This window comes from Cyanistes caeruleus, chromosome 6 (assembly GCF_971803275.1).
Source record: "Cyanistes caeruleus chromosome 6, bCyaCae1.hap1.1, whole genome shotgun sequence".
Taxonomy (NCBI): domain Eukaryota; kingdom Metazoa; phylum Chordata; class Aves; order Passeriformes; family Paridae; genus Cyanistes; species Cyanistes caeruleus.
Genome location: NC_141706.1, coordinates 66,376,109 through 66,401,869, shown reverse-complemented (window position 1 = coordinate 66,401,869; position 25,761 = coordinate 66,376,109). Strand labels below are relative to the sequence as shown.

General features: G+C 59.1%; 1 protein-coding gene across 2 annotated transcripts; it reads right to left on the bottom strand.

Annotated features, from left to right (window-relative positions):
• Window positions 1-108: 108 nt before the first annotated feature.
• Window positions 109-15,381, bottom strand: NID2 (nidogen 2). 2 transcript variants are annotated; one of them, XM_086891708.1, is made up of 22 exons: window positions 15,086-15,381; window positions 14,151-14,459; window positions 10,726-10,958; window positions 10,175-10,503; window positions 9,481-9,630; window positions 9,158-9,403; window positions 8,737-8,937; window positions 8,394-8,612; window positions 7,937-8,080; window positions 7,097-7,225; window positions 6,871-7,014; window positions 6,672-6,791; window positions 6,357-6,590; window positions 5,438-5,674; window positions 5,112-5,333; window positions 4,818-4,987; window positions 3,609-3,738; window positions 2,887-3,058; window positions 2,347-2,504; window positions 1,701-1,824; window positions 963-1,075; window positions 109-875 (listed from the first exon to the last, which is right to left on the bottom strand). In XM_086891708.1, the coding sequence occupies exons 1-22, from the start codon at window positions 15,272-15,274 to the stop codon at window positions 865-867; spliced, it is 3,984 nt and encodes a 1,327-aa protein (XP_086747834.1). In that variant the 5' UTR covers window positions 15,275-15,381; the 3' UTR covers window positions 109-864. The 2 variants fall into 2 exon arrangements, with proteins under 2 accessions (XP_086747834.1, XP_086747835.1); XM_086891709.1 differs by lacking the exon at window positions 5,438-5,674 and having other exon boundaries at window positions 15,086-15,369.
• Window positions 15,382-25,761: the final 10,380 nt, after the last annotated feature.

Here is a 25,761-nt window from a genome sequence, read left to right as displayed (position 1 = left end):
AATGTCTTGCCCTAGGAACAACTTGCTCCTTTCTTGTTTGCTGCTTCCCCACGCTGAAATATCCCCCTAAAACCCAACCAGTGAAAAACTGAATCCAAAGAGAGAAACTTAAACCAACCTTTTTTTTTTATTATTCAATTATTGAAGTAACCTAGAAAACAAGTGAAGAATTACAACGTAACTGGTATTTCTGAACATGTCTCGGTCTAGGAAGGCACTTGGAAGACCTAACAAGCATGAACAGATCAATTCTAGCATATTCTTCTAATATAAATACTAAAAGACATGCATGGAGGCAGTGGTGAAAACACAGAATCATCCTCTGGAACATCTTCAATGCCTTTGCCACATCCCATCCCTGTTCTGCTTCAGTCTTTGGCTTCAGGGCTGTTTGTTATTTAGACCCAGCAATTTACTGCATCCACAGCTTCCCATAGGCACTTTTTAATATTTTTATTTTTTTTGGATAAAATGACCTCTTGGTCAGATTGTCCAAACTATGAAAAATGAATCCATTCTTCTTCCAATAAAATAAAACATTGGAGTTAAAAACAAAACAAAAAACCTACATTTTAAATCTTGCATGAGCAAGAGTTCATGGCTTGAGCTTCCCAGGACCCTTTTTTTTTTTTTCTTCTTTTTTTTTTTTGGTGATATCTCAACGTTTTCCACTTGATAAAAAAAAATACAGTAGTAAAGTCTTGAGGTATAACTATAAAAAATACTTGAAAATCTTTTGCAGGAAAGCAGGGCACTTCCTTGGCCTCGGTGAGGGACTTTTCCCCTCCTCGTATGCAGTGACAGTTCTCTGGGTCTGAAATTCCTCTGGGTGCAAAGATGGTCTTTTCCTTGAAAATGGAGTTATTATTTCCTGGCTGTGGGGAGAAATGGAGATTTTTAGTGTGTCAGGCACCCAGCAGCCATCAGAATTCCCAAGGGGATGAGGTTTGGGTGGATTTTACCTCCAGGGCAGTAGGGATAAACCGCTGTGATTCCATAGAGGTGGGATCGCTGCTCTGGAAGATACTCATCAGTGAAGGCACCCGTTTCTTTATTCACAGCTATCACCCCATCCCTGGTGAAAAAAAAAAGGGAGAAGAAGTGTTTTATCCCCCTATGAAACAGGTTTTTCCCCTATTTCTGTGTGTTTGAGAACAGGCAGCTGAAAGTCTGAACACCTGCAGGACAAGTGGGAAGAAGTTTGCCCTGTGAAATCCTCCTGCAGCTCAGTCAGTGCATTTCTCTCTGGTGATGCAGCCACAAGAAAGAGCCTTCCAAGGAGAGATTATCTCCCCCAGAGTCTCCTCCAAGTGTGGCAAGCTCTGAAGTGTTTGTAATCTAAGATTGGATGGGATTTGTGAGAGCTTCCAGCTGGAGTGGGAAGAGAGGCGAGTTCCTGGTGCCGAGGCAAAGGGAACGGCTGAGGACAGGATCTTCCCTTGGACCTAATCTACATCCAGAGACTTAAGCCAAGTTTCAGTTTAAAAAAAAAAAACAACCCCAAACCACTGTTTCTGTCCCTCCCAGGGAGCTGGGCTTGTGTGTAAACAATTCTGGGCTGAGATTTCCAAGCAGGTGTTGCTGAAGCCACGCTGGGAGACCCAGGACAGCTCTGGGGAGGCTCCAGGATTTGGGATTCCTCTCGGGGAGGGGAGCTCAGCATTCCCAGCCGTGCAGGGGTTGGGATTTTTCCTGCTCACCGTCTCCAGTCCGTGTGGTAGAAGTGGTTGGCGTAGATGATGATGCTGAAGGGGTAGTTGAGGTTGCTCTGGATGACGCGCCGGCCGGTGCCATCTGGGAATGTGCATTCCAGGTGCTTGGTGCCTGTTCAAACACAAAATATTCCTCATTCCGCTGAAAATGCCACACCAAATGTGTTCTTTGTATTTCACAGACTCACAAGGATCGCGGCACACCCCAACAATCCCAGCCTGGGTATCCCTGGCAGCCTCGGGAATGTCACCATTCCCTGGGGAGCCTGGGGAAAACCCTCTGGGGGAAGAACCTTTTCCTGATTTATTACATTTTGAAACATCTTTTCAGCCTAAACGTGTAGAATCATAAAATTCACGTTTGAAAAACTCCTTAAGACCAAGCCCAACCATTTCCCAGCACTGCTCCATGTCCTCAAGAGCCACATCCACACGGCTTTCAAATCCCTCAGGGAACAAGGACTCCACCACTGCCCTGAGCAACGACATTTGCCAGAAGTATTTCCTAAATATTCCCTAAAATCCAATCTAAACCACAATACTGGAGCCCACAGGTAGCACTGGACTGAAGACATCCAGGATTCTCCCTTGAGGCTCAGTGTGACATTCCCTGATCCATCCCTGGGGACATTACCTGCATCAGCCCAGCACAGCAGCTTGGAGAAGGGGTCAAAAGTCAGGCCATTGGGCAAACCAATGTCTGTGTGCACCAGAACCCTCCTGTTGGCTCCGTTGACGGTGGAAGTTTCGATTTTGGGAGCTTCACGATTCCAGTCCGTCCAGTAAAGGTTGCTTGGAAAATAACGCACAAACAGGGCACGCAGCGGTAAGGAGAGGTGGGAGATCATCCCGCTTCTTGCCAGGAGCAAGGCCTGGTTTTTCCCTAATCAGTGCCTGAACCATCTTTATTTGATTAGGAAAAAAAAACCTCTCCAAGCGAAGCAGAACGATATCAGACGTGTTTACGACCCAAACCGCGGCTCCGCGACGAGGGCGAGTGAGGAGCAGCACATTTTGTATCCCAACAGCAGCCTGGAGGCGCGGCCCGTGTTTCCAGAGCTTTTCAAAACAATCTAAATCCCGACACCGAAACAGCAGAACCAACCCCTCCCACGGGATGTGCACATTGCAAATCCCCGTGTCCGGAATGCCCCGCGGGATTCCCGCTGCTCACCCTCGGACGGGGTCGACGGCGATGGCGCGGGGGTTGACGAGGTCGGTGTCGAAGAGCACGCGGCGCTCGGAGCCGTCCAGCCGCGCCCGCTCGATCCTGTCCAGGCCGCTGTCCGTCCAAAACACGGCCCGGCGCAGGTGGTCCACGGCCAGGCCCTCGGGGCTGATGAGTCCTGCTGGGGGATGGCCGCGCTCAGGGAAATGCCGCTCCGGGATCCCTCCGGCATCCCGAAGGATGGCGATGCCGTAGGATTTTAGCTTTTTCTATTTTTTGTGTCTTTGTAACCCCGCGATTCTTTAGTGGATAACTCTAAACTCCGTGTGCAGTGTCAGCTGCTGCTGCTTCCCTGTTCTGGGCAGCAATTCCTCTCCAGGCCTGGGGATCAGGGACACCTCACTGCCCCAGGCCCCGAGAGATGGAAACAAAACTGAGTTGGGGAGAGCAAATATGGATTAAATGACTTCATTACCTGAAGCTGGAATATTAACCCCCAATATGCAAATGGACCAAACTTATAAAAGTGTAAAAACCCGTCTTCCATTTTGGGTGCAGCCCCTGGAGGGTTTTCATCTGCCCAAAATCTACCTGAAGACCCTTCAATAAATGATGATGGTGAAGAATAAATTTATTCTCTTCGTTTTGTCTGGCCAAAAGGTGTTATCTGCTGTGATGGGAACAGCAGATGTGGCTTTGGGCAGGTGACACTGGGGACAGGAGCACACCTGAGCTGATGATGGTCTCTGGCTCGGAGCCTGGCTCCAGCCCCGCCCGGCTGATGCTCCGGCCGGCCACGTCCGTCCAGTAGATCATCTTCTCCCGACAGTCGTAGTCGATCCCCACCACGATGGAGCCCTGCCAGGGTCGGGAGAGGGGCACGGGGTGAGATCCTCCTGGAGGAGGCTCAGGGAGCAGCCTCAACCCCCCAGCCGGCACTGAGAGCTGCCTGGGACGCGCTGCAGGTGGGAAATGACGCTCAAATCCCATCTCCCCAGCAAAACCCTGCTCCACCGGGTTCCCACTGCACCCTCCCAGCTGAATCCTGCAGCAGAGGATTTTAGGCCAGCTGGTGCAGGCTCACACCCACATCCAGATGGATCTGAAGCCTTTTCCTGAAGGAGAGGGTGCTCCAAGAGCGAAGCCAGCCCGGGGAATGACCTTCAGGATGGGGAGAGGGAATACTTGGCAAGGTCCTTCACTTCCCCAGGGGGCAGGGAGGGTCCTGGCCTGGATTTCAGTGTTCCTCTGCCTTGGTCTGGCTTGGCTGAAGAGGTGCATGGCCACGCTCCAAGGAGAGTCCAAGGAAGGGAAAAAGGCCAGCCCTGCAGCTGGAATTTTGGGCTGTGACCAACCCTAGAGAGCTCTGGAAGCACCCGAACTCCTTCCCCTCATGAGTAGTCCCAGGTCTGGGAGCTGTCTGGGACCAGTCTCTCTGCTGGGGATGGCTGGAGAGAGGTGAAAATAGAATCCACAGAATCCTAGGATGGTTTGGGTTGGAAGGGACCTTAAAGATCATTCAGTTCCACCCCTTCCGTGGGCAGGGACATCTTCCACCCGCCCAGGGTGCTTCAACCACACCTTGGGTGGTTCCAGGGATCCAGGGGCAGCCACAGCTTCTCAGGGCAACCTGTGCCAGGGCCTGCCCACCCCTCAGTCAATAATTTCATCCCAATATCTCATCTAACCCTGCCCTCTGTCACTGGGAAGCCATTCCCCCTTGTCCTGCCGCTTGTCCAAAGTGCCACCAAGGCAGCCAGCACAGCCAACGTCCCCAAACACCAACATCAACCCTCAAGTGGCGACCCCCTCAAACCCTGAGAGCTCGGACAAGTGGTTCAGAGCGAGCTGAAAACACCGAGTGGCAGCACCAGCCTGTCCCAAACTCCATCCCCATCCCCAGCATGCCCCCCATCCCCATCCCAAGGACACCGTACATGCAGGGAGAGCAGGGTCTTGGCCGCCTCCTTCTGCAGCCGGGTGCCGTTCAGCGGGAGGTACCCGATCTGCTGGCCCTGGGCGTAGAGCAGGAACGTCCCCGCGGCCGGTGGGGACACGTCGGGCCGGGGCTCGGGCCGGACGCTGGGAGGGGCGACGCTGGGCAGACCTGGAGTGTCGGAGGGGACAGAGATGGCTCAGGTGGCATCGTCCCCTCGGCTCCACGCCCGGAGCGGGGCGCGGTGCCGCTGCTGTTGGTGTGGCGGGGTCACTTTGGGGCGCCGGGCTCTTACAGGGTGGGGTGGTGCCGGGCTCGGAGCGCGTCCCCGGGATCTCCCGGCCGCTCTGCTCCACGCACCAGCAGTAGCCGCTGTCGCCGTGGCACTGCAGCGGGGTGAAGTCCCCGCTGGGGTCACACTGTGGCACGTACTGGTCCCCTCGGGGGCTGCCCCCGTAGTGCTCCAGCAAACTCTGCCGCCAGCGCTCGCACATGCTGGGGGGCCGCTCCGTGGGCTCTGGCACGGGAGGGTGACGGTCACCGCCCTGTTCGGGGCACTCAGGGCTTTGTAGAGCCCTGAGTCCCCCTCTCCCTGCCGAGGATGCTCCCCTGGGCACTGACCTGGGCTCCCACAGCGCGGTGGGGTGGTGCCCGGCGCCGTCCGGGTGCCGGCGATCTCCTGCCCCGCTGCATCCACGCACCAGCAGTGCCCGGAGCTGCCGTGGCACTGCAGGGGTCGGTACCGGCCCTGCTCGTCGCACTGGGGCACGTGGCCGTCACCCACGGGCGATGGCCCTGGGGGCACCTCCCGTGGGTACATCCGCGCGTGTTCGCAGGGCGTCAGCTGCTGGATGGACTCTGCCGGCGGCAAACGCCCCCACCCCGGGCTCAGGGGGTGCCAGGCAGCTCCCCTGGAGCCATTTGGCACCCTGGCACCGCTTCCCCCCTGTCTTCCAGCACCTCTCGGTCTGGGGTGGAGGCCAGGGCTGCCCCACTCCAGCCCCATTGACACCCCGTGGATGTTCCCTCCATCACAAGCTGGCACAGGAGGTGGCCCAATGGCCACAGCCACTGTAACCCAAATGGGCCAGGGCACCCTAAACACCCAGGAGCCCCTCGATGCCCCCCCTTGGCAGCACCCTGCCCCCAGGGAAGCCCCAGAAGGGTGGCTGGCCAGAAGGTCACAGAATCCTTAGGGTTGGATGGGACCTCTGGAGATTCTCCATTCCAACCTCTCTGCCAAGGCGGGGTCACCTGGAGGAGGTGACACAGGAAGGTGTCCAGCTGGGTTTGCAATATCTCCAGAGAGGGAGACTCCACACCCTCCCTGGGCAGCTTTCCCAGGGCTCTGCCACCCTCAGCGTTACGAAATTCTTCCTCCTGCTGTGGTGGAACTTCTCAAGTTTCAATTTATGTCTGTTTAGTTTATGGCTCCCCTCCACCAGCTGTGGCCCCACTGTCCCCACAATGCCATTGGGACACCAGCCAGATGCCCAAGGACCCAGCCCTGCTCCCCTCAGCCCTGGAGGGGGTCACTGACCTGGGCTCCCACAGCGCGGTGGGGTGGTGCCCGGTGCCGTCCGGGTGCCGGCGATCTCCTGCCCCGCTGCATCCACGCACCAGCAGTGCCCGGAGCTGCCGTGGCACTGCAGGGGCCGGTACCGGCCCTGCTCGTCGCACTGGGGCACGTGGCCGTCACCCAGGGGTGGCACCTCCCGCGGGTACATCCGCTCGTGCTGGCAGGGCGTGAGGCGCTGCGGGTTCCCTTCCACTGCTGGAAAGGCGGAAAAGAGGAGAGTGAGGCTGGGGAAGCTGTGCCAGGCAGAGAGGGCACGGGGCTGAGCGGGCACCTCACCGTACGTGCACTGGAAGCCGTCGCCCGCGTAGCCGGGCCGGCAGCGGCAGGAGAAGGAGCCCGGGGTGTTGTAGCAGACGGCGGCCGGGTGACACGGGCTTTCGGCACACTCATCCACATCTGTGCGGGGGAAAGGTGGCATCAGCGGGGACAGGGACACCCTGGCAGCTGTGGTGTCCCCCTCCCGTGCCCACCTTACCGGAGCAGTGGATGCCGTCGCCGGTGTAGCCGGGGAGGCACTCGCAGGTGGCGCGGCCGTCGCCGCGGGACAGGCACCGCGCCCGGTCCCCGGGAGCGCAGGGGTGCCGCCCGTCCTCGCAGGGGTCACTCGCCGGTGCCAGCGCTGCGGGGACAGGGGAGGGGTGGTCAGGGCACGTCCACGGGGCACGGGAGTCGGGGACACCCCAGCCGGGGTCAGCACTTACGCACACACTGCTGCCCGTCCCCCGCCGGCCGGTACCCGCTGCGGCACTCGCAGCGGTGACTGCCCGGAACATTCTGGCACACGGAGAAGGGGCCGCACTGGCTCAGGCCCTCAGCACACTCATCCACATCTGGAGAAAAGAGGAGACACCGGGACACTCCGATGGTGGTGGGGCACCCCCATTTTCATGGTCCTGCTGACAGGGAATATCCTGCCCCACACTGCCCATCCTGTGTCTGTCACCAAACATAACACAGAATTAACTTTCTAATCAGCTCAAAATAGAAGGGAAAAAAGAACAAGATCGCTTTTGGTGTTTAGTTTTGATAAATGAGCATTCGTTCAAAGCACACCGATATTCTTGACTATTTGTGGATTAAAACTTGCTTTCCCTCTCCTGAAATTAAGTGATCAGATTGGTCACTTAACCTGGGATTTTAGGGGAGGGAAGGATCCTTGAATCTCTGTGCAGTGCTACTCACTGGCACTGGAAAGCTTCTTGTGGAAAGGGACTCCAGATTTGGAAGATAAATTTACAATGTGAAGTTTGGTGTGATAGCAAAGCGACAAAGTTGGCTGGATTCATGAAACGCAGGGATTCTTTCCCCACTGGTTTTGCTTTTATCCTGCCTCTCCTGTTTTCCCCCTCCTCTTTTTCGTTTGCTCCCAGAGCGCTTCTCCAGGGACCTCCAGCACCCTGCCTCAGTTTCCCCCCATGATGCATCCCGATGCTTGGTGGAGCTCTGTGGGTGCTGCGACACCCCAGCATCCCAAACACCAGCGACCACCCTGGTGCCTGATGGGGCACAGATCCACCAGCTCCCCCTGCAGCCCCGCTGACCTCGACAGCCCCGTCCGTCTCGGCGGTAGCCGGCCGTGCACTCGCACGTGTACTCTGCGCCCACGCCGGGCCGGCAGCGCGCCGGTGCCTCGCACGTGTGGGTGCCATCGTGGCACGGGCTCACCCCGGGATTCTCAGCGTCGTCTGTGGGCACAGAGGGGTTTGGGGAGGAATAAAACATCTGGAAAACACAGGGAGTGACCGTCCCCACTTATTCCCGATGCAGGCATCACCACCGTGCCGCAGCACCATTGTCCCACATGGGGGAACGCGGCCGTGCCACCCCCACCACGCCAGCGGCGCTGCGGCTCACACCGCGTGGGAAACCCCACCTTTTCGGCTGATTTTGGGCAAAGCGAGCGCACGGCAGCCTTGGGAGACTGGGAGACCCACTGGGCCCCCTGGATTGGCACGGATTGGCACAGATTGGCAGCCAGGGGCGGGTGCTGGCGCTCACCTCGTGCCGGGCCGATGCGGGCGGCCAGGGCGTAGCGCAGGACGTGCTCATGGCTGTCGAAGAGGGCGAAGGCGCGCGCCACGGAGAGCCGCTGCCGCGCCGGCAGCCGCGAGTGCGGGCACCCCGAGAAGGTGATGTTCTGGCGCAGGCGGTAGGACAAGGTCTGGTTGGCAGTGCCAGCGACCACCACGTATTCCCGCTGGCCTGAGGATGTCACGGCTGCGGGGCGGCACGGAGAACCCCGCGGGATGTGGGAAAAACGGTGTCAGCATCGATGCATCTCAGATGTTTTCGGGCATTCGGGGGTGGTGTGTGAGAAACACCAGGTGAGCACAGGTCTTACCTGAGCTGGAGTAGGAGTAGAGTTCCCTGTAGGGAGTGATGTGGACGGTGACGTTCTCCGGTAGGAATGGCACCTCACCCTGGATGTGTGTCCTGAGGCTTAAATAATTGTCTGGCCCCAGGCCCTCGGCTGTCTGAGTGACCTGCACCGTCTCCCCACCGGGGTAAAACGTCACCTCCAGGCTTTGAGTGAATTCAGCGCCTGGGCAGGAAAAGGGAACAGGCACCATTTGCAGGGACAGCCCCAAAGCGTCCTTCCCTGCTACTCCAGCGTGGGGTGTCACAGCGAGAGGTGAGTGCCAGCTGAGCGAGGGATCCGAGAAACCACGGAGCTGCCCTGAACCCCTGATCACCCACCCCAAGGAGCAGCCAGCAGAGGCCGCACCCCTGGGAGCGACGGCTCATCCCAAATCCCCGCTCACCGGTGATGCTGAAGCCGTTCTCAGAGCCAGGCTCCTCCAGGGCGAAGAGCCACGCAAAGAGCCCCCCGAGGGGCAGCAGGGGCAGCAGGGCGCGGGCAGCGGGCTGGGGCACCCCGCTGATGGCCGTGTAGGCTCTGCCGTCGCTGCCCACGATGTAGGCGTGCAGGTCCACGTCCTGGAAGCGGACGGACGCCTGTCCCACCCTCAGGCTCCCGCTCACCTTCCCGTTGAGGCGATGCACGGCCCCTGGGCGGGGAGACGGGCACCCCTGGCAGCGGCCACCCAGGCACGGGCTGCCCGTCCCCGCCGCCCGCCCCGCGTACCTTCGGGCAGGCACTGCCGCCCGTTCCCGTAGAAGGTGGCCCGGCAGTGGCAGCAGAAGCCGGCGGCGTAGTCGGTGCAGAAGGCGTGAGGGGAGCAGCGCCCGTGGTGCTGGGCACACGTCTCCTTGCTGGCTGCGCTGTAGGTGAACACTGGGGACAAAGGGAAAAGGTTGGGGACGCAATGGCAAAGCCACCCGGCACAGGGGGTGGGCGCCTTGCCCTCTTGGCCCCAAAACCACGGCCTGGAAGCGAGCCAGTTCCCAAGGGAGCCGCCCGCGGCACAGAGGGGTGGTGGAGAGCTTGGAACCTGTTGCCTGATTTCAGGCAGACCTGACAGAGATCAAATTCCTGAGGGTATTTTTGGGAGACAGCTGGCTGGGGATGGAGCTCTGCTCGCCTGGGCACGTGCCACGGTGGCTCCACAGCTGGCTTGGTGGTGGGGAGGGTGGCAATTGTGACCTCACGCTGGGACCTGTCCCCTGAGCATCCCACCCCATCCCCTCCTGCCTTTTCCCTCGGCAAGCCCAGCAGGCAGGGCTGCACGGGGCAGCAGGACCGGGCTGAGAGGAGGCAGCAGCTTTGCAGGAGCGGCTCCTCCAGCACCAGCTGCTTGGGAAGGGCTGAACTTGCAGCTGGGGCCGTTTTTTGGGGTCACTGTCCCCACTGGGCCATGGCAGGGGCTGTGGCCGCTCACCATCGGGGTTGAAATGCACGTCCTCCTCCACGCCCACGCCGTGCTGGCCGGAGCTGTAGGAGGAAGGGTTGGCCGAGTAGCTCTGCCGGGCGGCAGCGTCCCCGCCGGGCTGCGGCCAGCCCTGGGTGTCCCTCCTCCCGGGCACAAAGCCCAGGAGCACCGGGGATCCGTGGCTGGGCCGCTGGGCCGTGGATGCGTGGCTGGAGAGCAGGTGGGTGTAGCTGGCGGTGCCAGGGTTGGGAGCGGCTCCTTCGCCACCCCCAGGCTCCACGTGCTCCGCGCTGCCCACGTGGAAAACCCACACGCCGGGAATTCCCGTGTTGCTCTCCCTGTGGACGCAGCACACACCAACATCATCACAGCCGTGCTGGAAAAGCGCCCCCAGAGCTGGCACCACCCCTCCAGGACCCCAATACACACATGGGGCTGAGCTCCTGGTGCACCCCCCAGCTCACCCCCCAAATTTTTCCAGCCTCCAACAGGCTCCAGGGCTGGGAGAAGATGACTCTGCTCCCCCTGCCCACACCCACAGCCCCACAGGTTCCACTCACCTCTCCAGGACCCTCAGAGCCTGCTCGCTGCTGGCCAGGCTGTGGAAGAGCCCGTCCCTCTTCGGGTCATCGCCGTCCCCCCAGCTGAAGCCCACCCTGGCTGGCAGCTCCAGCTGGACGTTGTAGGACTCCTTGGGTCGCGTCCCCAGGAACTGGAGGCCGCCGTTGGGGTAGAGGAAGATGGTGTAGGTGTCCTCATCATCGTAGGCTATGACTGCCTGGAAGGTGTTGAGCTGCCAAAGGGAGAGAGGGACAGATGGATGGCACAGAGGGGCAGGAACACGGCAGAGGAGTGAGGGAAGGGGAGCGGGGATGTGAGAGGCAGCCCCACACACACCACAGGGCGTGGAAACATCCCAAAAAGGCCCTCCAACAGAGAGCACCTCCAGACACAGACTGGGAGAGCTGGGAGTGCTCACCTGGAGAGGAGAAGGCTCCAGGGACACCTCAGAGCCCCTTGCAGGGCCTGAAGGGGCTCCAGGAGAGCTGCAGAGGGACTGGGGACAAGGGATGGAGGGACAGGACACAGGGAATGGCTCCCAGTGCCAGAGGGCAGGGATGGATGGGCTACTGGGAATTGGGAATTCCTGGCTGGGAGGTGGTGAAGCCCTGGCACAGGGTGCCCAGAGCAGCTGTGGCTGCCCCTGGATCCCTGGAAGTGCCCAAAGCCAGGCTGGGATATTGGAAGGTGTCCCTGCCATGGCAGGGGTGGCACTGGATGAGCTTTCAGGTCCCTTCCAACCCAAACCATCCCATGATCAGCCTGGGGCAGGAGCTGGCTCACACCCAGCCAAACCCCAAGTGCCACATCCCGGGAAGATGCTCAGCATCCTCCTAGGAGCCCATGGCACAGCCGGGCCACTCCCTCAGTGCAAGGGCGTCCCAAGAGCATCCCTGGCCACAGAACCCCTGCACTGGGAGCCCCTCACCCCCTGCTCCATCCCATCAGCACCAGAGGGAAACCCCCACCCCCCGCTTGTCCCTGAGAATAATTTTAGCTCGGTTTCCTCCGGAAAAAACATTCCTGCGCTCCCAGCTTCCCATACATCCCGCTATAGGCAGTCTGGCCGCCTGCCCTGCCAGCCCTGCGAGCCTTGGGGCCGTGCCAGGCACCACGGCCACAACCACGGCCGGGGAGGCTCCGGAGCCAGCACAGCCCTGCCGAGCCACCCCACAACACCCAGACACCGAGAAACCAACCCCACAGAGCTCCTGCTGCCCCGGGAAACAGCTCCAGGCAGGGAGCAGCAGCCCTTCCCACCCAGCTGCTGGAAGCAGCGCGCAGGGAACGGCGCCCGAGAGAAGGAAAAATGATTAAAACTCCCGGTTTCACCCCTGGAGAGGTGGGAGGGAGGCTGGGGGCTCCCCCCACTCCACCCCCACAGCACCAGCCCTGATTTTGGGGCGCAGGGCCCCCCGGAGCATCGCTGGATTTCCTGGCAGCCCCGCGGGATATAAAGAGCCTTGTTGTGCCTGTCACACACTCGGGCATTCAGAGACCCCGAAAAGGCAGCCAAAAAGCTGGAGGGGGTTGGAATAACCCCCCTCCCCCCGGGGCTGGATTCCTCCCCCACGCAGCCAAATCACAGCAGCAGCTGCAGGACTCGTTCTGCCTTGGGGTGGGTGGCGAGGGGGGACACGCTGGGTGACATCGATGCGCTGGCACAGCGGGATGAAGGGGAGGAGGGGGGAAGAGCCCGGCAAAGAGCTGCAAAGGGCAAATTCCAGCCCAAAAGGGCAAGTTTTGCTCCTACAGATGAAGGCTCGGCCTTGTCACATTCTGCAGCCCAGGGAAATGTCACTGCAGGGACCAGGAGCGTGTCCCGAGGAGCTGGAGGGGACACGGCACTGCCAGACCTCTCACCCCACAGCTCTGGGGATCCTCTGCTCCTCATCTTAACCCGGTTTTCTACTTTGGGGGCTCAAAAGGGATTAGCTGTGACTTCCCAGGGCAGGGGGAAAGGCTTTGGAGTCAATCGTGGTTCTGAGCAGCAGGAAGGCAGCGTTTCCATAAACGCCACTTTTGGTCAGGGAAAAAGAGAAGTGGTGTCTGGGGAGCTTTTTTAGCAGTTTTGGAGAAGGGGGAGCTCAGCAAAGCTAAGCAGGCACGAGCTGCATTTCAGGAGCTTTCCTTTTCCTTTCTTGTTTTCCAAACAAGACCGATTTCATTTTAAAGCCTGATCCAAACTTCTCAGAGGGGGGAAAAAAACCACAACGGGGAAGAGGAGAGAAGAGGAGGCTGCGTTTTCGATGGCTGCGAGGTCGCTGTGAGGCCCCTGATGGCATCTCCTCAGCTGTTTTCCCAACTTCTAAATGAGAGGAAAAAATGTGCCTTGTCTCCTTCCAAACCTCAGCCTCCTGCCTCGCTTGGCTTCCCTCTCGACAACGCGCTACCGAAGGGCCCCGGAGCGGGGGGACGCCTGGGGATGGCTCCTGGTGGCCCTTGGGGACATTTGGCTGCTGCTGGGCTTTGGGTGAGAGCCCATCACCCATCCCTGGGTATCCATCACCGGAGTTTTCCTCGTTCAGCTCGCTGGAGTCCGTGCAGCTGGCGGAGCGTCACCGTCACCTCCTCAGCGCGCCATCGGCCCGAGTGACAGCTCGTGACACGGCGTTTTCGGGGACAGGCAGTGCTGGAGGTTCACCCACGTGGGTGCAGAGCACAGGTCACCCCCCCGACCTGGCAGACCACCTCTGAGTTTGTTTCCCAGGCACAAAATCAGCCCACGGTGGAAATTCCAGAGGCTGTTCCCGGCCAGCAGCGGAATCAGCGCAGGGGCAGGAGGAAAGGCCGGCCCCGAGCCACCAGTAAAGGTCAGGAGCACAATGGGTGACCTAAAGCAGGGCCACCCCCAGCTGCCCCCAGCCACCCTCTGCCCTGCAAGGCCAGAGCTACCAGCACTGGAAAGCTTTGTCCGAATAGAACCAGAATTCATGGAATGGTTTGGGTCGAGGGGATCTTAAAATTCACCTCATCCCACCCCTGCCATGGCAGGGACACCTTCTGCTATCCCAGACTCCAAGCCCTGTCCAACCTGGCCTTGGGCACTTCCAGGGATCCAGGGGCAGCCACAGCTGCTCTGGGCACCCTGTGCCAGGGCCTCACAACCCTCCCAGCCAAGAATTCCTGATCTAAGATCGGATCCAAGCAATGTGAAGCCATTCTCCCTTGTCCTGTCACTCCATGTCCTTGAAGACAACCTCCAAACCTCTTGTGGCCAACAGCCCCACCACTGCCACAGCTCTGAGCAGAGGGGGAAAGCCCCATGTTCCTCCTTGTGCTCACCCAAGGATGGATGGATGGATGGAGCCACCATCCAGCTGCTCACAAAGGAAAGAATCAGCACTTTGGGAACCACACGAGAAAAACTCATCCTCCCACGACACGTAGGATGGGGCACCCAAGCTCTGCCCCTTGGCCTCACCTTCCTGGAGGGCTCGGTGTCCTGGGAGAGCTCCTGGTAGGCGCCCACGTCCTCCCAGGTGGCAATGAAGGCATTGGTGGGCACGAAGGTGCCGGCAGAGCGGGGAAACCCGGCCTGGATGTATCCCACAGCCTGGTCCAGCACGTCCCGAGAGTCATCCTGCCGGTAATAGATGTTCCCTCTGTCCCCGGAGGTGTCGAGGTCGGCCAGGAAGGGGGCGATGACGGGGAAGTCTGTGGGGAAATCGTCATCCACGTACTGGGTCTCCCTGGGGAAATCCTGGGTGGAGATGACCCCGTTGGTCCCCACCTGCGGGGAGAGCGGTGCTCAGGAGCTGCAGGGGTGCCACCACTGCCGGTCCCCTGTCCCTGTCCCCCCCTCCTCGGCGCAGTGGGAGCCCTGAGGCCGCGTGGCCCCATCCGGCCGGGCAGAAAACAAAAGACCTCGGGTTCCTCCGGCCCCCAGGGAGCTGCAGCTCAGGGGCCATCCCAGCTGCAGCCGCTGCCGGCGGGGAACAGCTGCGGGGAGGAGAAAGCCTTCTTGTTCCTCCGCAGCCGGACACAGCGGGCAGGGGGAGAGGGATGGATGGAGGGAGGGATGGAGGGATGGGGACAAAAGCACGTGCGGTGGGACAGCCAAGGTGCACATGGAGGGGCAGGGACGGGCAGGAGCAGGAGGAGGAGGAGGAAAGGCAGGGGAGGAAGGATGGAAAGAGGGAGGGGTGAAAAGCCAGAAGGAAGGGAGGGATGGTGGGACAGAGGGATGGAAGGAAGCAGAGCGGGAAGACGGAGAGAGACAGGGCTGAAAGGAGGGAGAGACAGAGGGTGGAGAGATGGAGGGACAGAGGGAGATGATGGAGAGGAGGAAGCGGGGTAGGGGGTGAGGCAGGGGGGAAGGAGGGCAGGGAAGGAGAGGGCAGCGGGGCCGGGACTCACGTAGAGGCGGCGGGCAGCGCGGCCGTAGAGGCGCAGGGCGCGGCGGAGCAGCAGCCCGGGAGAACTCTCATCGTCCCCGGGCCGGAGCCGGGCATCGCCGCGGGCCGGGCCGTGCGGGAGCAGCCCCGGCCGGGACAGGGCTGCCCCCACCGCCAGCAGCGCCGCCAGCACCTCCAGCACCGCCCGCATCCCGACACCGGCCACGGCAGCGGGAGAGCCCGGGCGGAGCGGCGGAGCCGAGCGGAGCCGCACGGACCGGACGGGGCGACCCCGGCCCCGCGGGGAGGGACGGGGAGTGGCCCGAGGGGAGGGGCCAAGCTGCGGCCGTCCCCGTGCTGGGCCAATCGGATTTTACCCAAAATCCGGCCGGGCTTCGGGCAACCCCCCCGTCCCCCGCATCCCCGCATCCCCCGGGCCGGTACCGGCATCCCGGGGAGAGCGGGGTACCAGAGCTGGCCCGAGGGGGGGGATGAGTGGGATCCCCCGTCCGTGCCCCGCATCCCCCCCGCCTCGCCCCAACGCCCCCGGGTCGGGCCCGCGTCCAGCCGGGGTCGGGGCCGGGGTCGCGGCGTGGGCGGGAGGCTCTGGCCGCTCCCCGCTCGCTCCCTCGGATCCTGCTGCCTTGAGCCGGGAAGAAACGTGACTCCTCATCCGCAGGGGACCCGCGGGGGGGAGGACAGGGGCCAAAATCTGCCGTGCAGCTCAAGGGCAGGCGGTCAGCGAGCGGCCCCCCGCGCACGGGGTCAGCGCTGTTTATCCTTCCTCTCCATCATCCATCATCCCCGCCCGGAGAGCTCTGCAGCCGCCCGTGGATCCGCGAGGGTTTCATTTGGGTCGGGGGGTCGGAGCACCCGCGGGGGTGGAGGGGAGGAAGAGCTCAAATCCCGGCAGCTGCACTCCGTGAGTGCTCCTGGAAATCCGGGCTGGGAGCAGCCAAAAGCTCAGCTCCAACTTCCTGGAGCTTTTCCCCCTTCTCTGGCCTGGAGACCGCATCTTTCCCGAGGCACAGCCATGCCCGAGGAATTCCAGATAACGAGGAGGGAAGTGTCAAACCCCTGCAGGCTGTCGGGAGAAATAAATCAGGGACACATTCATGGCATTCCCGACGGGAATCCTCTCTCGGGAAGCGGCCGGACGCGCTCTGAGAGCCCCGTCTGTTGCAGTGACAGGGATTTGTCCCTGTGGCCTCTGTCCCCTCCATCCTAGCAGAGCGCAATTCCCCGCATCCTGCTCAGCCTGGAAAGCAGTTCCCACCGCCGCTGGGATGGAGCTGGTTTGGAAGCCCGGCTGTTCCAAGGGAATGTCACTGCCAGGGCCACATCTGGAGGAGCCGCTGTCCCTTGGCTGCAGGCAGCCGGCTGGCTCCAACCCCTGGAAGGAGTCGTTTGCCTGGCCATGGAAAACCATTAGGACCTGGAGCAGGGTCCAGGCCAGCTGGACACGATCTGCAGCCTCTGAGGAGCTCCCCGTGCCAAAATGTGGCTTTTCTTTGAAGCTCAAACACCTCCACGGCTCCCCAGGGAAATGGGGAACTGCAGGGGACCAGCAGCTCCTCTGTCTGGAGAGATCCCAGCTGGGATGGCACAGGGATGGCACTGGGGTGTCACTGGGATGCACTGGGATGGGACTGGGATGGCACTGGGATGGGACTGGGATGGCACTGGGATGGCACTGGGATGGCACTGGGGTGTCACTGGGATGCACTGGGATGGGACTGGGATGGCACTGGGATGTCTCTGGGATGGGACTGGGATGGGACTGGGATGGGACTGGGATGGCACTGGGATGGGACTGGGATGGCACTGGGATGGCACTGGGATGGCACTGGGATGTCTCTGGGATGGGACTGGGATGGGACTGGGATGGGACTGGGATGGCACTGGGATGGGACTGGGATGGCACTGGGATGGCACTGGGATGGCACTGGGATGGCACTGGGATGGCACTGGGATGGCACTGGGATGGCACTGGGATATCAGCTGGGATGTCACTGGGATGGCACTGGGATGGCACTGGGATATCACTGGGATGGCACTGGGATATCACTGGGATGGCACTGGGATGGCACTGGGATGGCACTGGGATATCAGCTGGGATGTCACTGGGATGGCACTGGGATGGCACTGGGATATCACTGGGATGGCACTGGGATATCACTGGGATGGCACTGGGATGGCACTGGGATGTCACTGGGATGGCACTGGGATGGCACTGGGGTATCACTGGGATGGCACTGGGATGGCACTGGGATATCACTGGGATGGCACTGGGATGGCACTGGGATGGCACTGGGATGGCACTGGGATGGGACTGGGATGGCACTGGGATGGCACTGGGATATCACTGGGATATCACTGGGATATCACTGGGATGGCACTGGGATGGCACTGGGATGTCTCTGGGATGGCACTCCCATGGGGAATGGTGGCATTTGGTGGCACCTCGGAGGTGGCAATGGGCAGGAAGTGGGGGAGGGAAAGGGAGGAAAGCCTTGCTGCTCCATGAGATCTCTGGGAGCTGTTGAAGATCCAAACCACAGGCTCTGAGAATCTTCTGAACCGGGAAGGAGGAGCTGCCAGGCTTTTCAGGATGCTAAAAAATGCATTTTCCCAACTCCCTGAGCCAAACTGCCAGCAGCCAGGTCAAAAAAAATGCACCTGGGAAGAGCTGGAGTCCTGTCCTGGCCTTGGGAGCAGGAATGGACATCCCTGTGGGGGATGGGAACAGGGATTGGGATGGGCATGAGGAAAAAATGGGATGAGGATAAGGATGGGGACCATGATGTGGATGGGGTCAGGGATGGGGAGACGGGAATGGGTAAAGGTAGGGATGGGAATGGGGACAGGGATGGGAATGGGGACAGGGATGGGAATGGGGACAGGGATGGGAATGGGGACAGGGATGGGAAGGGGGACAGGGATGGGAAGGGGGACAGGGATGGGAAGGGGGACAGGGATGGGAATGAGAATGGGGACAGGGATGGGAATGGGGACAGGGATGGGAATGAGAATGGGGACAGGGATGGGAATGGGGACAGGGATGGGAATGGGGACAGGGATGGGAATGGGGACAGGGATGGGAATGGGGACAGGGATGGAGACAGGGATGGGAATGGGGACAGGGATGGGGACAGGGATGGGAATGGGGACAGGGATGGGAAGGGGGACAGGGATGAGAATGGGGACAGGGATGGGAATGGGGACAGGGATGGGAATGAGAATGGGGACAGGGATGGGAATGGGGACAGGGATGGGAATGAGAATGGGGACAGGGATGGGAATGGGGACAGGGATGGGAATGGGGACAGGGATGGAGACAGGGATGGGAATGGGGACAGGGATGGGGATGGGGACAGGGATGGGGATGGGGACAGGGATGGAGACAAGGATGGGGACAGGGATGGGGATGGACATTGGGATGAAGACAGGGATGGGGATGGGGACAGGGATAAAGATGGAGACAAGGATGGAGATGGGGATATGGATGAGGATGGGACAAGGATGAGGATGGGCAACAGAAAATGGAGAGAAAGGTGAGGAAAGGGATTGGGATGGGGATGGGCATAGGGATGGGGTTGGGGTTGAGGATGAGGACAGGATATGGATGGGGACAGGGACAGGCTGTGCTGGCCCACACCCTGTGCTGGGAAGGAGGTGGCACAGGGACTGTAATCACTTCCATGTGCCTCAGCAGAGCCTCTGGCTGCAGGGTCCATCCCTTCTCCCAGCCTGGGCACACAAACAATCCAGAGCCGTTTCCTGGGAGGCATTCTGGGCAGAACCAGATGTGCTGGAATTATGGAAATGGGGAAAGATCTGGGCTGGGGCTGAGGATGGATCTGTCCCGACCCAGCAGACACTCCCAACTCTAAACTGGGAAAACCAGGACAAACCACTGGTCACACTCCTGCCAGATGTGGTTCCCGGAGTGGGGCCGGCACCTCCCTGTCCTGCGAAGTCTCACCTTCCCCTGGGCTCCCAGCAGGAAAAGCAGAGGAATCCCTGGCTCAGAGGCTGCTGAGGCAGGAAATCCCGGCAGCCTCATCCCCCAAAGGCGGCAGCGCTGGGATCGAAGCCGGCAGAGATAAGGGGAGCAGCAGGAAACGCTGGGGCAGCCAGGAGGGGAAGCGTGATTCCCGGCCATGGGAGCCTGCCTGGGGGCTGCAGCACACGGAGAAGGCTCACAGGATGCACCGAGGCCGTTCTGGGATGTTTGCAGGGAAGCAGGGCTGGGATAAGAGCGGGGATTCAGCTGGCACGGGCTCGGGCAGCAGAGTCCTGCTGCCAGCTGGGTTAGTGGGTCACTGGAATAAAGCCCTTGGAGCATTTCTCCCCCATGGATATCAGAAACCAGCCCTGCTCAAGGTCAGGTGATTTGGCAGGGAAGGACACAAATCCATGCCTGAAATATCCCTGAGGTTCCTGCAGGAAAGGGCTCTCACAAGGAGAGGGCTCTGCAGCCCCCAGCCCTCTGGATCTGCACCAAATTTTGTGTTTTGGCCTCATGTCCTGAGAAAAAGAGATGTCTCTGAGCCCCCTCAGAATCATGGAATTGTTTAGGTTGGAAAAACCCTCTGTGATCATCGAGTCCAACCATTCCCCAGCACTGCCAAGGCCACCACTGTCCCATGTCCCCAAGTGCCACATCCCCATGGCTTTTAAATCCCCCCAGGGATGGGGACCCCGGCACTGCCCTGGGCAGCTGTGCCAGGGCTGGACAACCCTTTCCATGAAGAAATTTTTCCTAATATCCAGTCTAAACCTCTTCTGGAACAACTTGAGGCTGATTCCTCTCTCTTATCTCTTGTTCCCTGGGATCAGAGCCCAACTCCCACTCGGCTGCCCCCTCCTTTCATGGAACAACAGAAAGAAAATTCCTCCATCCTTAATAAGTGGAACCTGCTGGATGATAGCAGCCAGAAGTGTCAGCAGCATTTCTGAGGCTCTGTGAAAGAGGACAGGATAAAAGCAGAGCCCAGGAGCTGCCCCTGGCCCAGGAATGTGAGCACAGCCGTGGGTTTGAGCTCAGCCCTCGGGAGGAGGAGAAGCCCCAGCTGGAGCCCAGCAGGAACCAACTCTGGGCTGTGCCAAGGACAGAGGGGAACTCTGGGTGTCCGTGCCCCTCCTGTGGGGTGGCTCTGCATCCCTTCAGGCCATCCTGAGGGATTTCTCCTGCTGGCTCCATCTCCCTGCCTTCCCTGGGGCTGTTTCCTTTCCCAGGAGCATCCTGAGGGAGCTGAGAGCAGGGCAGGTCCCCTCAGCGCAGCACCCGGCTCTGCACATCTCCATTTTTGGGAACACTTCTCATTAATTCTGCTCTTAATTGCTTGACTCAGCTTTGCCTCATGACTCAGCACCTGGGTCACTGCAGGGACCCATCTCCCAAGGGATCCAGGGATGGACCAATGGATCCAGGGATGGACCAAGGGATCCAGGGATGGACCAAGGGATCCAGAGATGGACCCACTTCCCAATGGATCCAGGGATGGCCCCACCTCCCGATGGATCCAGGACCTGCTGAGATGCACCCTCCAGGACAGCCACTGATGCTCCAGGTGATTTTCCACCCTCCAGCTGTGACCCAGCACGGATCTTTCTGCTCAGGGCATCACGGGTGTTGTGGCAGAAGGGTTTTCCTAATTAAGGTTTTAATTGTGGGCTCCAGAGCACCACGGGGTGCATGGGAAAACAAGATTTTTATAAAAGAGATTTCTTGGCCCTGGGCAACTTGGCTGGAGCAGAAATGTGGGGAAAGGTTTGAGTGCATGGAGAGAAGGAAAACCAGGTTGGGTGAGGCTTGGAGCAACCAACAGGATGAGATTGAAGGTGCTTTCCAACACAAACCATCCTGGGATTGTCCTCCCAGCTGGAAAGTGGAGCTCAGATCTCCCAGCACCCCGGGGAGCTGAAGATTCACGGGATGAAAACTCCGCTCCCACTTGGGAAAACTTTCTGGGACATCTGAGCCCCAGCCCAAAGAAACGCTGCAGGTTTTTTAAGACATAAAGGTAAAGAAAAGGTTTTGGTTTTTTTAATCTCTGGGGCTCTCCTTCCTTCTTCCTTCCTTCCTTCCTTCCTCTCTCTCTAAATATTGCTGCAAAGCTGGTTTTGCTCTGGCAGCTGCCGGATGAGCGTGAGGAGCTTGCAGGGAGCTCCCAACCATGCCTGGCGCTGATTCCTGCTCCCCAAGATTAGCCACGAGTTCCTTATTTGGTCCAGGCTCCAGCAAATTCCCTGGCAGAGGGGATTGCATCTGCAGGCAGAGCAGCCCGGATGGGTTTGTGCATCCCTCAGGAGGGAGAGATAAAATCAGCCCAGAGCCGGCGTCTCCAAGGAGCCGCGTGTTTGTCCCCGCAGCAGAGCACAGCAGACACACACTGCCTGTCCCCAGCATGCTCCAGAGGAGAATCACACAATTCCCTGAGCTGGAAATGCCCACAGGGATCATCCAGGGCAGCTCCAGGCCCTGCACAGACACCCCAACAATCCCAGCCTGGGCATCCCTGGGAGAAGTGTCCAAACCCTCCTGGAGCTCCGGCAGCCTCGGGAATGTCACCATTCCCTGGGCAGTGCTCTGGGGGCAGAACCTTTCCTGAAATCCAACCTAAAGCTCCCCAGCACGGGTCTGATCCTGCCCCATCCCAGGGCTCTGAGCCCAGCACACACTGGGCTGAGCTGCTGCAGGTCTGAGCCCCTTCCTCGGGTGTTCATAACCAGAATCAAGAGTTTGCTGCAGAATTAGGCTTTAATTCTTGCATGGATTAGGGATTAAGTGCTTCTGGAATCTGCCCAGCTTCTCCCCAGCTGGAAATGGACAGGGATTTATAGAATCCCAGGATGGTTTGGGTTGGAAAGGACCTTAAATCCCATCTCGTTTGATGGGCAGGGACACGTTCCTGGGGAAGCTGGGATCCCATGGCACACCCTGAGAGATGGGATTCAGCCCTTCCCACGGCTCTAACAAATCCCAGTCTGCCCCCAAAGCACCTTTCCAGCTCCTCTCTCCTTGCCTGACCTCCTGGGGCCTCCAGCCCTGACCCCTGCAGCCCCCGAGGGCTCGGGGGTGGCTAATCCCAGCAATTAGCCTCGTTCCCTGCATTTATCTTCTTCCTGCCTTTGTCTGCCCCTGACAGCTTCTCCCAACAAATCCTCTTCCATCCCCATTTCCCCAGCTCCATCTCCCCTGCCAGCCTTTGTCCCTCGGAGCCTCTCAGAGCCAAAATCCATCAAAATCCACCAAAATCCACCAAAATCCACCAAAATCCACCAAAACCCACCAAAACCCACCAAAACCCATCAAAATCCACCAAAATCCACCAAAATCCATCAAAATCCATCAAAATCCACCAAAATACACCAAAACCCATCAAAATCCATCAAAACCCACCAAAATCCACCAAAATCCACCAAAATCCACCAAAATCCATCAAACCCCAGCAGCTCCGAGGTCACCCGGGCCCGCTCCGGCTGCGGGAGGGAGGATTTGTTCTGTAAATTGAAGACGGATGCGGCCCCGGCGGCGTTCCAGGCTAAAAGGGATTTTAGGGCTGAGAGATCCGGCTAAATGGGGACAGAGGGCTGGAAATTGAATGGGAAATCGCGGAACACATGGGCGGCACATCTGGGAGCTCCTCCCAGCTCCACAGAGGAGCTCCATGGACACACGGACGGGGATGGAAATTCCCACATGTGGGAGGTTCACAACCTTTCCGTGCCTAAAGCCATGACCCAGCCCGATTGGATTTAATTATCATTGTGTTTCCTGAGATTTTGGTGGTTTTTTTTAGTTCAGGACTTTTTTTTTCCCTTTAACTCAGCTTCAAATCTTTTGGGGATTTTTTTTTCCCCAAGGAAGGAAAAAAGAGACGGAGAGATGGAGGGGGAAAGGATGGAGGGAAGGAGGAATGGATTTGGGTTGGAATGGACCTTAAAGATCATCCCATTCCAGCCCCCTGCCATGGCAGGGACACCTTCCACTATCCCAGGGTGCCCCAAGCCCTGTCCAGCCTGGCCTGGAACACTTCCAGGGATCCAGGGGCAGCCACAGCTGTTCTGGGTACCCTGTGCCAGGGCCTCAGCACCCTCAGAGCCAGGAATTCCCAATTCCCACCATCCCATCCATCCCTGCCCTCTGGCACTGGCAGCCATTCCCTGGGTCCTGTCCCTCCATCCCTTGTCCCCAGTCCCTCTCCAGCTCTCCTGGAGCCCCTTCAGGCTCCCGATGTCCCAATGGGACACACACCCACAGACAACCCCCCATCCCCGGCAGGACCCCTCCTGTGCCCCCACGACCCCCACAATGGTCCCTCTCCTCTCCTCTCCTCTCCTCTCCTCTCCTCTCCTCTCCTCTCCTCTCCTCTCCTCTCCTCTCCTCTCCTCTCCTCTCCTCTCCTCTCCTCTCCTCTCCTCTCCTCTCCTCTCCTCGAGTCTCCCTCTCCCTCTCCCTCTCCTTCTTCTCTTTAATTTTCCCCTTCCTTCCCTTTCCCTCTTTCCTTTTCTCCTTTCCTCTTTTCCTTCCTCCCCTTTCTTCTTTCTTCCTTTCCCTTTCCCCTTCCCTTTCCTACCTCCCCATCCTCCCCATCCCAGGGGTGATCCCTCCCTGCTCTCCCTCCCGAATTCCAATGTCCCCTCTCCCATTCCCGGCTCCCATTCCCTGTCCGGATCCCTCCCCTCCTCACAGCCTCACCCTCGGCTGTGCTGGAACCTCCAGCGATCCCAAAAACCCTTTCCCGTCCCTTTCCCGTCCCTTTCCCGTCCCTTTCCCGTCCCTTTCCCGTCCCTTTCCCGTCTCTTTCCCGTCCCTTTCCCGTCCCTTTCCCGTCCCTTTCCCGTCCCGGCAGGGCTGGGCCAAGCCCCGGGCTGGCTTTGTGCAAGAACCGGGCTGGATGTGGCTCCATCGCCCCCTTCCTGCGCTCTTTCCCACTTTTCCTGCTCTCGTTCCCCCTGGCGGGATGCGATGCCTCTGGAAGCGGCTGCACCCCCCGGGACCCCCCGAGGCTGGCGGGGCAATTCCCAACTACAATTCCCAATTTCCCAAGGGTTGTTTTTTTTTAATTCTCCTCCGGGACGAGCCCTGAGCTGGGAACAATCGGTGCCTGAGAGCGGGTCCGTGTTCCCAAAGAGGAGGCACCGAGCACCGAATCTCCCCTGGTCTGTCCCGCTGGGGTCGGGGGACACGTTTCATTTGTCACTTTAATTATATCCCCATTTATCTGTTTAAATCGGGGGGTTGGGAGTGGTTAAGATGCTCCCTGCATCTTCCCAGGAATTAAAATAAACCAAAAAACCCATTCTGAGGGAGGAAAATTCCCGGGATATTCCCAAGGAGAGGGTTCCCCATCCTTGGATAAAAGATTTTGTGAATCCTCAAAGAGGGAAGGTTTGGGAAGGTTTGGGAAGGGAAGGTTTGGGAAGGTTTGGGAAGGTTTGGGAAGGTTTGGGAAGGTTTGGGAAGGGAAGGTTTGGGAAGGTTTGGGAAGGTTTGGGAAGGTTTGGGAAGGTTTGGGAAGGTTTGGGAAGGGAAGGTTTGGGAAGGTTTGGGAAGGGAAGGTTTGGGAAGGTTTGGGAAGGGAAGGTTTGGGAAGGTTTGGGAAGGGAAGGTTTGGGAAGGTTTGGGAAGGTTTGGGAAGGTTTGGGAAGGTTTGGGAAGGGAAGGTTTGGGAAGGGAAGGTTTGGGAAGGGAAGGTTTGGGAAGGGAAGGTTTGGGAAGGGAAGGTTTGGGAAGGTTTGGGAAGGTTTGGGAAGGGAAGGTTTGGGAAGGTTTGGGAAGGTTTGGGAAGGTTTGGGAAGGTTTGGGAAGGGAAGGTTTGGGAAGGTTTGGGAAGGTTTGGAAAGGTTTGGAAAGGTTTGGAAAGGTTTGGGAAGGTTTGGGAAGGTTTGGGAAGGTTTGGGAAGGGAAGGGAAGGTTTGGGAAGGTTTGGGAAGGTTTGGGAAGGGAAGGTTTGGGAAGGTTTGGGAAGGTTTGGGAAGGTTTGGGAAGGTTTGGGAAGGTTTGGGAAGGTTTGGGAAGGGAAGGTTTGGGAAGGGAAGGTTTGGGAAGGGAAGGTTTGGGAAGGTTTGGGAAGGTTTGGGAAGGGAAGGTTTGGGAAGGGAAGGTTTGGGAAGGGAAGGTTTGGGAAGGTTTGGGAAGGTTTGGGAAGGGAAGGTTTGGGAAGGTTTGGGAAGGTTTGGGAAGGGAAGGTTTGGGAAGGTTTGGGAAGGTTTGGGAAGGTTTGGGAAGGTTTGGGAAGGTTTGGGAAGGTTTGGGAAGGAAGGTTTGGGAAGGGAAGGTTTGGGAAGGGAAGGTTTGGGAAGGTTTGGGAAGGTTTGGGAAGGTTTGGGAAGGTTTGGGAAGGTTTGGGAAGGTTTGGGAAGGTTTGGGAAGGTTTGGGAAGGGAAGGGAAGGTTTGGGAAGGGAAGGGAAGGGAAGGGAAGGGAAGGTTTGGGAAGGGAAGGGAAGGTTTGGGAAGGTTTGGGAAGGGAAGGGAAGGTTTGGGAAGGTTAGGGAAGGTTTGGGAAGGGAAGGTTTGGGAAGGAAGGTTTGGGAAGGGAAGGTTTGGGAAGGTTTGGGAAGGTTTGGGAAGGTTTGGGAAGGTTTGGGAAGGGAAGGTTTGGGAAGGGAAGGTTTGGGAAGGGAAGGTTTGGGAAGGTTTGGGAAGGTTTGGGAAGGTTTGGGAAGGTTTGGGAAGTGTTTAGGGA

What these genes read in the sequence shown, in the direction of transcription:
- NID2 (XM_086891708.1), bottom strand. Translation starts at nt 15,274, where the DNA reads ATGCGGGCGGTGCTGGAGGTGCTGGCGGCGCTGCTGGCGGTGGGGGCA. An exon ending in ACACCGAGCCCTCCAGGAAG is followed by an intron (nt 10,959 to 14,150) that starts GTGAGGCCAAGG and finishes TCCCTTTGGCAG; the next exon opens with CTCAACACCTTCCAGGCAGT. An exon ending in AGACGGACGGGGCTGTCGAG is followed by an intron (nt 7,226 to 7,936) that starts GTCAGCGGGGCT and finishes TCTTTTCTCCAG; the next exon opens with ATGTGGATGAGTGTGCTGAG.